This window comes from Sinocyclocheilus grahami, unplaced genomic scaffold (genome assembly GCF_001515645.1).
Source record: "Sinocyclocheilus grahami isolate Dianchi unplaced genomic scaffold, SAMN03320097.WGS_v1.1 scaffold244.1, whole genome shotgun sequence".
In the NCBI taxonomy this organism is placed as follows: domain Eukaryota; kingdom Metazoa; phylum Chordata; class Actinopteri; order Cypriniformes; family Cyprinidae; genus Sinocyclocheilus; species Sinocyclocheilus grahami.
The window spans coordinates 862,807-875,181 of record NW_015505423.1 but is presented as its reverse complement, the minus strand read 5'-3'; the positions used below and the strand labels follow the sequence as shown (position 1 = coordinate 875,181).

Sequence of the window (12,375 nt, the reverse complement as noted above, 5' to 3'; positions counted from 1 at the left end):
TTTTCAATGCTAGAATGAAGACTCCAAAATGTCAAAGTTAGACCACGTGACTTTATATCAAATTTTGAGTCATTTTTAAATAATAATCTTCCCCTCCAGTAAGCTGTTAACTGCTGTGACTGGATGAAGTGAGCTGATTCATGAACAAGTCATTCAGACCAGTTTTGCTAACAGGATTGGCCAATTTTTTGAAAAGATATGACTCCCAAAAACTGGGCATTGCTACTTCTCTTATGAACATTCAAAGGAGACCTTTTGTGATTTTTTTTTTGTGAGTTATAACTTAAATTTCAGTTTCTTCACACAAAGCTAATGTGTGACTTCAGAAATCTTAAAATATAGCATGAGTCTTATTGAAGTGATACTTTTGTGGTACTTTTGTGCCCTTTTCAGAAGACTGAAATCCTCAGTTCCCATGCATTGTAGTTGCATAAAAAAGAGCAACCAGTATAATTAGTTCTTCACAGACATCATTTTGAGTTTCAAAAAGTCTGTGTTTTTGGAACAACATGAGGGTGAGTAAATAATGACAATATTTTTATTTGTGAACTATTCCTTTAAGAAATCAGATGGTAATGCATTCATCTTAGAATTCTTCTGTTTCATAGAGAATATATATAGGACAGTGAAAATAAACAAGAGCTAGAGTAGGGGGAAATCACATGCCATGATTCATAAAAACACACCAAAACCAGATAATTATTTGAAGGCTGAATGGGAAGGCAAAACATTATTGTGTTTTTAAAAAAAAAGTGGAAGCTACTTGGAAAGGGAACCAGTTTTATTCTGACACAAAACTAATCTCAACTGCACCCTAGAGCTGTGATGATTCTTAAGAGACTCGTGTGAAGTGCGCTGGTGTTGCTTGGTGTTGTCAGTATAATACCTTTCATTATGATCAACGACATAAGTGTTTGGGACAGCCACGCTTACCAGATGTACGCTAGCAGAAGCTCAAAGGAAACGCCCAGACAACAGAAGACACGTCTCTTGGGGAGACCAGAGGTGGAGGGGGTCACAAACTGGGCAGAACTGAACAGAATGCACAGATTAATAGACTCCTGAGCTTTGTTCACTGGTGAAAGATTCATAGGATGAATTATTGCTCAATTACAAAGAGCAGTGTTTCCTGCACAAGTCTACAGCGCCATGGTGAATTATGTTTTAACCAAGTTGTGAGATTGTCATCTAAACTGAATGTGATAAGATACAAAGACAGAGTTTGAATCAGTCTGACAAATCCTTCACTGAATGAAACACTTTGTCAGAGAGGTTATTGAATTACCTTCTGATTCACTCACCGAACCACAGGACTTTATTTTTATTCATATGTCATGCAAGAACTGTTTTGTGCAAAGTTTGTGATGCTTAAATTAGTATTATTACTCCTCGTATAACAATAGTTTAAGTTTGACTCGAAGGCCCCCAATATTGTCTAAAATATTGTGTATATATGTTTTTTGTTTTTTTTTAACAGAAACTGGAAGTGTTGATATATAATTAACCATGATGTATTTTGTAATTCCAGAAAATTCTAGATTCTAATTCTGTATGTATTTTTTTCAATAAAATCAATAGAAGTTTTTGCATTTTTTTTAATTAGAATAATTATTAATTAATTATAAATATAAATGTATAGTTACGTTTAGATTAATATTAATTACATTAATATTTATATTAATATTATTGTTAATACGATTAATATTAATTAAATAATTAAACAATTTTAAGTCATGTTGTGGCCCCTTTAAAAGTTTGCTGGGGCCTCCCAGTGGGTCACGGTCCTCTGGTTTACAACCACTTGTTTAAGATACATGTTAGGGTTTTTTATCCTTTTTTAAAATATTTTTATTATTTTATTTTTTATTTTATTTTTGCTCAAATTAATTGAATTTAAATTATTGTTTATTTAATCAGTTATAATTTAAAAATCTCAATTAATAATTAATTTCAGCAAAAGTTGTAATATTTTATTTATTTGATCCACTGGGTGGACTGTAGGGTTGAACAGGGTCTCCTCTGCTGCAAAAACAGCACTGAATAGGAAACACTTAAATACAGCTTCTCGGTGCGACTCTAAGTCATTTGATTCATGCTGCTATTGAACCCTCTGAAGACTCTATTGATGTTCACTTGAGTAGATGTTTGAAAATGCAACCGCTGAAAACACAAATGTCATTGGGACCTTAATAGCTTCATTGAACAACCTTCATCCCGAATCTTTGCTCTTAACTATCCCCCATTACATCACAAGACAAATCAAGTGATTCAATGGCGTGATTTTTGTTTGGTTTCCTTTCCAGAAAAGACCTTGAGCATCTGAGGTTGTTAAACGGAGCTTCTTGTGAATGCAGCTGGAGACACGGGTGCTATTAGCATTAGCTTTATGAGGCTGGCTGCTTGTAGGTCCTTTGGGGATGAAGCCGTGACCCCGTCTTGGTCTGCTTTTGTAAGTGCCATAGCTTGTGGAATTGACTTCAGTGTCATGTCCAATCAGTGGCTGAGATTGGAGCATCCATAGCTGCGAGGCTGGACTTGCCAGCTTTAATTTCCAAGTCATCTCTGGTTTTTGCGAAAGGGTGGGGGGTTTGACTCCGGAGAGCGGCATGTCTCGGTCCTAATTAATCGCCTGTGTTACAGGGCTATTCCTCTGGCTGCATGTAGAATGTAGGCGAGTGTGCTTTCCCATGTGGCCCCGCGGTCCGTCAACTCACCCTGCCTTCCAGCTGACATCAGAGGGCTGTCATAATAGCAACCCCCGAACCTGGTTTAAAAGGAAATCTGTTTACGCCTTTATGCAAATAAATGCTTACATGTCAGTGCATTGCCCTCATCTTTGCTTTGTAAGTCAGTATCTTTTTCCTCTGTGTTTCGTTTCTAGATCAGCATCCTGGAGCGACAGATATTTGATTTCCTTGGATACCAGTGGGCTCCGATCCTCACAAACTTCATCCATATCATCACAGTGATTCTAGGTCTCTTTGGGACAGTACAGTTCAGACCGCGATATGTAACCGGGGTGAGTTTCCACATTTTCATATTCAGTTTGTGACATATATTCTCTTTCTCCTTTGCAGGTTATGCTTTCATTTTGCTCTATTAATACCACTGGTGTCATAAAGGTGTCTCACTTCAAATCCTAGCCAGGCACAATGCAACATAACAATAAGCAACAAATATAAGCTTTTGTCCTAATGTTTTGTGACCGTGATGAGCAACAAGACATTTTGACAGTCGTTTGGTTTCAGTGGAATCTCATTGGTCTATCCTGCTCCATATGCGCTCTTAAGCATCAAATATGTTATGATTGGGTGTGATTGTTGTTTCACACTGATCATGGACCGACTTTTCGATTAAAATTTTTTGTTGTATCATTGTTGTATGTAAGTTGTAGACAAAGACAGTTGTAGGGTGTTTTTTTAGACCTGTAGTTTGCAGTTTCTCCTTACTTTGGTACACTACATATAAAAAAATGACAACCATTTTTTAATAAAAGTTACATCTCTGCTAAAATAAACCGCCTTAACTTAAACCAGCCTAAACTGGTTTGCTGATGTAAACTACTTTAAGCAAACCAGTTTAGGCTAGTTTCAAGATGTTAAGATGCTCAGTGAGTTTATTATAGCTTTCTACCTGGATTGAAGATCGTTTACCATTCTGGTCAGTCTAGTTTCTGAGGCTGGCTAAACTTTTGTTTAGCTGGGCGGTGAGTTGGTCTCTCAGCCTGACCAGCTGATAAGCACCCAAAACCCTTTGTAAAACCAGGCAACAGACTAGCCTGACCAGGCAGGGAGACCAACTAAGACCAGTTTAGGCTGGTGTTAAGATTTTTTTTTTCAGCAAGGATATTAGCAAACTCTTCCTTCATTGGTCAGAATCAATGGGTTTATTGCAGCTTTCTCTCGGTTCATAGAAATAATTATTCCTTATGGTTTTGGTCCAATTTTTCAATCCGAGTGATTGCTGTGTTACTATATAACTAAAGAAATGAACTAAGGGACAAAATGCATCAGGTTCTGAAACAAATTATTCAAGTGACAGTTTTACGTATGATCTATATTGGTGTCCAGTCCATCAATTGAGTCATACTTAATATATTATATTAAGGGAGAAGAGTTGCTGTTCACCACATTCAGCACGGCTGAGATCAGACCGCTTGTTGTGACTGCCTTTCTCTACAGTCAGGTACAACGGACATTTAACACCCTGGTCAGCGTAACAGAGAGATATCAATGTACTGACGGACCGGGTCATTGCCTCAAATGTGACTCGGGCCATGGCACCCAGTTGAGATGAAGCAGATTGCCTTTTTAGTGTTATGTGTCTCCCTTTGGAATAAACAATGCTCGATTTTTCAGTCTAGGAGCAGTGGCCGGTCAGAGAGATGGAGAGAGAGCCTCCTACAGAGATAAATTGCTCACATTCGAACATTACTCTTGCTTATATCCGTTTTGGGAATGCTGTCAGGCCAGATAAATTTTTATTCTAATTCAACTTGGCACGTTCCAGTGGCTGGCAAAGGGCCAAATGAGGTTCCACTACATGCCCACATCTTCTGTATCTAATGTCCTGACAACATGTCAAATTTCAAGATGGCAACATTCCGAGTCTCAACGGTCTGGTGCGTTCTGTTTGTAAGTGTGAGTTCTTGGGGGAAAGGTTAGGCCGAAACAGCCCTTGCTGAAAACACGTTCATTACCTCCTCCCTCTGGATCAACTCGGAATGCGTGTTGGATATATCTAGCAGGATTATGAGACTTAATTGACTTAATTGAAGTCAATTGCTCCGTCTAGACCCCTCCTGCTCTAACAAGCGGAGGAGGCTCCTTCTTATACAGCAATGTGTGGAGATACTTCAGCCACGCTGTAGTTGGAAGATAAGAATGATGTGTTGATCTCTGGCCCTAGCCTGAGGCTCTCACAGATTTTTGCATATATAACCACAAATCTGTAAGTAAAGAGCAGCTACTGTACATTGTGACTGACACGCGTATGGACGAAGTGGGTCAGCCCTCTTGTACAAGGTCAGCCTTAATAAATGGCTGCAATGATGCTCAGTTTTGTTGGAGATCGACTCAGCTACATACAACAACAGGTCATTTAATGTCCTGGCTGAAAAAAAAAACAGAAAACATCTAAAACCAACCTAAGCTGGTTGGCTGGTCTTAAGCTGGAAGCTGGTTTTAGCTGGTCTCCCAGCCTGGCCAAGCTGGTGTTCAGTTGGTTGTAGCTGGTTGGTCAGTTGGTCTCCCAGCTAAAGAAGCGGCTAAAGCCAGCCAACCAGCTTAGGGACATAAGACTTAACAAGTGCTTGCCCAGGATTGTTTGCACTTAAGATTGAGCAGTAGCATTGCTACAACTAGTTAAGATATTAGCTACTTTTCTTAGTATCAGGAGTATCATTAGTTTTTAAATCATTTAGCGTTTCATTAGCAAGGCTGTTTTATTGACTTTTATTGACTTTAGTTGCTGGGTAGCATTGACAGACTTCATTATGTTTTCCTGGACAATAGAAACTAAGTAGTGATGACCAATTAGCAAATAAACTAATATGTATTAGATCAAATTACATAAGTATTTTTAATAATCCATATTTATTAAAACTAAGAAAGTAGCTTAAATTTAAGAAGTTACTTTCACCATGTAGCTTGTAGCGAGCTAGCCATCTTTTGTAAATGATAGCTTTCATCTTAGCTTAGCTAATTTATTGGTAGAATTTTGGATCAGTAGCTTGGCTAGGTACCAAGGATATTATAGTTTTGAATTTTTAAATTAGTTTTTATTTTAATATCATTTTCAAATTTCCTATAATTTCAGTTTAGTTTTAGTTAGTTTCATTAATGCTTTTGTTAGTTTTAGTTTAGTTTGTATTTTGTGAACACATTTCTATTTAGTTTTTATATATTTTAGTTTCAGTTTTAGTTTTAGTAATTATAGTTCAGCAGAGTTAATGGAACACTTCCAGTGTAGACCAAAGCAAGACATTTAATTTGAGCAAAGTTGAATGTTTGCACAGTTTACAGTTAACTCTAGTGCAAACCTTAATAATGAAAATAAAAGAATTCTTTACAATTGAACAAAAACCAAAAATATGCAACTTAAAATGTATTCATTCATATTCATGTTCATATTCATTCATATTAAAGATGTAGTTCTGTTTGTAAGTGTGAGTTCTTGGGGGAAAGGTTAGGCCGAAACAGCCCTTGCTGAAAACACGTTCATTACCTCCTCCCTCTGGATCAACTCGGAATGCGTGTTGGATATATCTAGCAGGATTATGAGACTTAATTGACTTAATTGAAGTCAATTGCTCCGTCTAGACCCCTCCTGCTCTAACAAGCGGAGGAGGCTCCTTCTTATACAGCAATGTGTGGAGATACTTCAGCCACGCTGTAGTTGGAAGATAAGAATGATGTGTTGATCTCTGGCCCTAGCCTGAGGCTCTCACAGATTTTTGCATATATAACCACAAATCTGTAAGTAAAGAGCAGCTACTGTACATTGTGACTGACACGCGTATGGACGAAGTGGGTCAGCCCTCTTGTACAAGGTCAGCCTTAATAAATGGCTGCAATGATGCTCAGTTTTGTTGGAGATCGACTCAGCTACATACAACAACAGGTCATTTAATGTCCTGGCTGAAAAAAAAAACAGAAAACATCTAAAACCAACCTAAGCTGGTTGGCTGGTCTTAAGCTGGAAGCTGGTTTTAGCTGGTCTCCCAGCCTGGCCAAGCTGGTGTTCAGTTGGTTGTAGCTGGTTGGTCAGTTGGTCTCCCAGCTAAAGAAGCGGCTAAAGCCAGCCAACCAGCTTAGGGACATAAGACTTAACAAGTGCTTGCCCAGGATTGTTTGCACTTAAGATTGAGCAGTAGCATTGCTACAACTAGTTAAGATATTAGCTACTTTTCTTAGTATCAGGAGTATCATTAGTTTTTAAATCATTTAGCGTTTCATTAGCAAGGCTGTTTTATTGACTTTTATTGACTTTAGTTGCTGGGTAGCATTGACAGACTTCATTATGTTTTCCTGGACAATAGAAACTAAGTAGTGATGACCAATTAGCAAATAAACTAATATGTATTAGATCAAATTACATAAGTATTTTTAATAATCCATATTTATTAAAACTAAGAAAGTAGCTTAAATTTAAGAAGTTACTTTCACCATGTAGCTTGTAGCGAGCTAGCCATCTTTTGTAAATGATAGCTTTCATCTTAGCTTAGCTAATTTATTGGTAGAATTTTGGATCAGTAGCTTGGCTAGGTACCAAGGATATTATAGTTTTGAATTTTTAAATTAGTTTTTATTTTAATATCATTTTCAAATTTCCTATAATTTCAGTTTAGTTTTAGTTAGTTTCATTAATGCTTTTGTTAGTTTTAGTTTAGTTTGTATTTTGTGAACACATTTCTATTTAGTTTTTATATATTTTAGTTTCAGTTTTAGTTTTAGTAATTATAGTTCAGCAGAGTTAATGGAACACTTCCAGTGTAGACCAAAGCAAGACATTTAATTTGAGCAAAGTTGAATGTTTGCACAGTTTACAGTTAACTCTAGTGCAAACCTTAATAATGAAAATAAAAGAATTCTTTACAATTGAACAAAAACCAAAAATATGCAACTTAAAATGTATTCATTCATATTCATGTTCATATTCATTCATATTAAAGATGTAATCTTGTTAAACATGCCAATAGTTTACAAATAACAAGCTAATCAAGGTTTTCAGGATAAGCTACTAGAAAGCTACAGGCAGTTTTTATCAGGGTTGGAGCTAAATTCTGCAGGACAATGACCCTCCAGTGCTGGATCTGAGGAAACCTGTTCTTTCTAATCGTCATTGAAACTCTGTAAACTTTATTTTTGTAATTTAAATGATGTTTGCACTTTACTTTGACGAGCTGCTTCAAATGAGCAACACAATCAATCCCAGTTCTAAAGCCCCTTTTTTATAGGACATGGCAAGCCGTGAAATCACCGCTTTTCTCATTTTAATGCGTTTTGTACAGTCAAGGCAGTGCTCGTGTCATGGACTCGAGGCAGACGTTGCCATAGTAATCGCAAAGCGTGACAAAATGACTATTCACTAAAGTCAGCTCACTTAATTTCCAGCGATATCGTCGACTTGATTGCACAGATACTATTTAAACTGAGCTGAGCTGGACGATGACATCACTGAATCAATGATGAACTGCCTTTAACTGAAAACTGAGTGTTTACTATTGTCCTTTTGCATTGACACGCTATTTTCCTATTTGATACTGTAAAGCTGCTTTGACACAATCTGTATTGTTAAAAGTGCTATATAAATAAAGGTCACTTGACTTGACTCATCCAAAAATTGTAATTCTGTGTCTGTTAACTCTCATGTCGTTCTCGCACGTCAAACACGCTTTTAAACGTCCGTTAGCTGTAAGGTGTGCATTGTTATTATTATTTCCCATTTCATGTTTTATAGTTATTTCCCATTTCATTGCTCGCGTCTTATTTTTTAAATGCAAAAACGCATTCTCTGTTAATAACCGTTTAGGACTCAGCTCACGTGCATGAAGCGCCATCTACAGGTATTTCCCTATTTTTATATATTTTAGTTTCAGTTTTAGTAATTATAGTTCAGCAGAGTTAATGGAACACTTCCAGTGTAGACCAAAGCAAGACATTTAATTTGAGCAAAGTTGAATGTTTGCACAGTTTACAGTTAACTCTAGTGCAAACCTTAATAATGAAAATAAAAGAATTCTTTACAATTGAACAAAAACCAAAAATATGCAACTTAAAATGTATTCATTCATATTCATGTTCATATTCATTCATATTAAAGATGTAATCTTGTTAAACATGCCAATAGTTTACAAATAACAAGCTAATCAAGGTTTTCAGGATAAGCTACTAGAAAGCTACAGGCAGTTTTTATCAGGGTTGGAGCTAAATTCTGCAGGACAATGACCCTCCAGTGCTGGATCTGAGGAAACCTGTTCTTTCTAATCGTCATTGAAACTCTGTAAACTTTATTTTTGTAATTTAAATGATGTTTGCACTTTACTTTGACGAGCTGCTTCAAATGAGCAACACAATCAATCCCAGTTCTAAAGCCCCTTTTTTATAGGACATGGCAAGCCGTGAAATCACCGCTTTTCTCATTTTAATGCGTTTTGTACAGTCAAGGCAGTGCTCGTGTCATGGACTCGAGGCAGACGTTGCCATAGTAATCGCAAAGCGTGACAAAATGACTATTCACTAAAGTCAGCTCACTTAATTTCCAGCGATATCGTCGACTTGATTGCACAGATACTATTTAAACTGAGCTGAGCTGGACGATGACATCACTGAATCAATGATGAACTGCCTTTAACTGAAAACTGAGTGTTTACTATTGTCCTTTTGCATTGACACGCTATTTTCCTATTTGATACTGTAAAGCTGCTTTGACACAATCTGTATTGTTAAAAGTGCTATATAAATAAAGGTCACTTGACTTGACTCATCCAAAAATTGTAATTCTGTGTCTGTTAACTCTCATGTCGTTCTCGCACGTCAAACACGCTTTTAAACGTCCGTTAGCTGTAAGGTGTGCATTGTTATTATTATTTCCCATTTCATGTTTTATAGCTATTTCCCATTTCATTGCTCGCGTCTTATTTTTTAAATGCAAAAACGCATTCTCTGTTAATAACCGTTTAGGACTCAGGACTTTATTTCCCTAAACAAGGTCAGATTTTCTGGCACAGAATGAGAGCTTATTAAATCACGGTTAATAACCGTTTAGGACTCAGCTCACGTGCATGAAGCGCCATCTACAGGTATTTCCCTAAACAAGGTCAGATTTTCTGGCACAGAATGAGAGCTTATTAAATCACAAGCACGATTATTTAATTTAGCTAATTTTTATTTTAGTTAGTTTTTCAGTAACTGTTGTTAGTTTAGTTTTAGTTTTTCGTTTATTTAGAAATGTTAATTTTATTTCAGTTTACGAAAATGTTTTTTGACCAATAGTTTTAGTCGTAGTTTCAGTTTTCGTTTACGAAAATAACCTTATTAGGTAACTTTTGCTTTGCTTACATTTTGCAGTTTCCCAGCACTGGTAGAGAGAATAAACTTCCTGTGTTTGGATTTCAAATTGGCCACTCACCACAGGAAGTTGAATTCGAATGACAGGAAAATAAAATTACTGAATTGCAATTCAAAGAAATACTACACAGGGAATTTCTGTCTATCTGGTTGTCTTGCTGAACACCTTTGCACTTGAAAGTTTTAAAAAAAAAATTTCAAAAGGTTTAATCAAGTCAACAGTCAAGTTTGAAAATGTTTGATTTTGTTGCTAAAATAATTTGTATACATTTATTTGAATTTAAGTTTGTTTTAATTCTATTTTCTTACATTCAAATTCTGCATACTCTATCACAGTTAAAATTAAGGAATTGAATAAAAAATTGAAAAAGAATTCACAGTTCAAATCTGATTGGTGCACACCCCAAGAATCGATCTGGTACATTTGTAAAGGAAGGTTGCAGTGTCTTTGCAGATACTAATTTTTATCAAAGCTAAGTCCATATTGATCTATCTATTAGAGCCACTTTTGGGGAGCTACTCAAAATTCATGTCGCTAACTGCTCATTTTCAAGCGCTAAAGGCCATGTTTTTCCGCTCAAGTCCCATCAGGTAATTCAAATTGATTTTGCATTTCCCCTCGCTCAGTATTTCATTTGCACTCACCTTGAATTGGATCAGATAAGTGTTATTTTATCTAAAGATCACTGCCTGCCTAACAGACCTCTTACATTTTAATCAGTAAAAACATGCTATGAGCTGCTAATACTCGTGAGCGTATACCCTCGTCTTTTGAACAAATTCGTTTAACATAATGTTGGTTTGTTGCATGTCCTAATGATCTGAAACAGGATGAGACCTCTGTTTATTTAACCAAAATTTGCTTTATTTTTAAAGACACCCCCCTGCGCCGGCTGCAATTTTGCTGGGGAATCTGTTTCATTGTTTTATAATCACATCCCGCTATTTCGATAAGCATTAGCTCATGAACCAGGGAGCGAGCCACCCTCACAAACTCCCACACAGGGTTCCTGCTTCCGCTGCGAAATGCATCATCTGCATGCACCGCTTCTTTGGCAGATTCCAGATTTGTGGAGGCTGAATGTTTTAAGGAACACACATCGGAGAATTAATTACAGAGAAAATATCCCACTTACGCTTTTACAGGCCAATTAATCAAACATATGCAAATGTGTATTTGGTTAGTTGGTTGTTAGGGGGTCTGAGGTTAAAATAGGTCTTTTAAACACCCTCTTCCTGTCTCTTTCACAGTATGCAGTCTGGTTGGTGCTGTGGGTCGCCTGGAACGTCTTCATCATCTGTTTCTATTTAGAAGTGGGTGACCTTTCAAAGGTAACATCTGATTTGTACTTCTTTTGCAGTGTGTAATCCCTCAGCTTGGCTATCAGTGTTTTCTGTTTATGTCTAAGCTCCGTAAGCTTTTTAATAAGTATGTTGCAGATCATCAACTTGTATTACTAGTAAGGTCAGGAAAGACATTTATTGAATTTTCCTCAGTGTTTCACTGTCACAGATGGGTCTAAAATTCTATTTAGAGCTGGAAGCAGTGCTTGCATGGAGAGTTTTAAGCTAATAGAGCCTGTTTGCCTAGTCATCCAGCAGTTGACTAATCAAATAGTGAGACTGACTAGTTTGTCTAGATTTTTTTAATTAAATGTTTCCTATATTTTCCTGTTTTTCCTATTTTCCTCTTCCATTTTGTTTCATCCGTCTAGATGTTTTTGAGACCAAAATAGTGTTACAACCTAGCGACCACTCAGAACACCCCAGCAACCACATAGCAATGAATTAACAACCACTCACAACACCTTAGCAACCACATAGCAATGCAATGACAACCACTCAGAACAACCGTATGAGTAGAAATGCAATCACAACACCCCAGCAACCCCGTAGTAACAAAATAAAAACCACTGAGAACACCTTAGCAAACGTAGGAACCACATAGCAATGCATTAACAACCATTCAGAACACCCCAGCAACCACAAAGCAACGCAATGACAACCACTCAGAACACCACAGCAACCCTACAGTAATGCAAAGAAAACCTCAGCAACTGCATAGCAACGCAATGACAGCCAATCAGAACATCTTCGCAACCCCACAACAACGCAATGACCACTCAGAACACTCTAGCAGTTACATAGCAACATATTAACAACCACTCAGAACACCTTAGCAACCAGATATGTTACAATGCAAGACCACCCTAGCAGAACTCCCTAGAAACTGCATAGCAACGCAAAGACAACCAAGCAGAACACTCCAGCAGCTGCATAGCAACATATTAACAACCACTCAGAA

At 37.0% G+C, this 12,375-nt stretch overlaps 1 protein-coding gene across 2 annotated transcripts in view; it reads left to right on the top strand.

Annotated features, from left to right (window-relative positions):
- LOC107598078 (sodium/potassium-transporting ATPase subunit beta-1-interacting protein 2) overlaps positions 1-12,375 on the top strand; it is a 171,949-nt gene that overhangs the window by 56,553 nt on the left and 103,021 nt on the right. For both annotated transcript variants that reach the window (XM_016289344.1, XM_016289345.1), the window contains exons 2-3: positions 2,882-3,019; positions 11,322-11,402. In XM_016289344.1, coding sequence (XP_016144830.1) covers positions 2,882-3,019; positions 11,322-11,402 — 219 coding nt within the window. The remainder of the gene's footprint in view (positions 1-2,881; positions 3,020-11,321; positions 11,403-12,375) is intronic.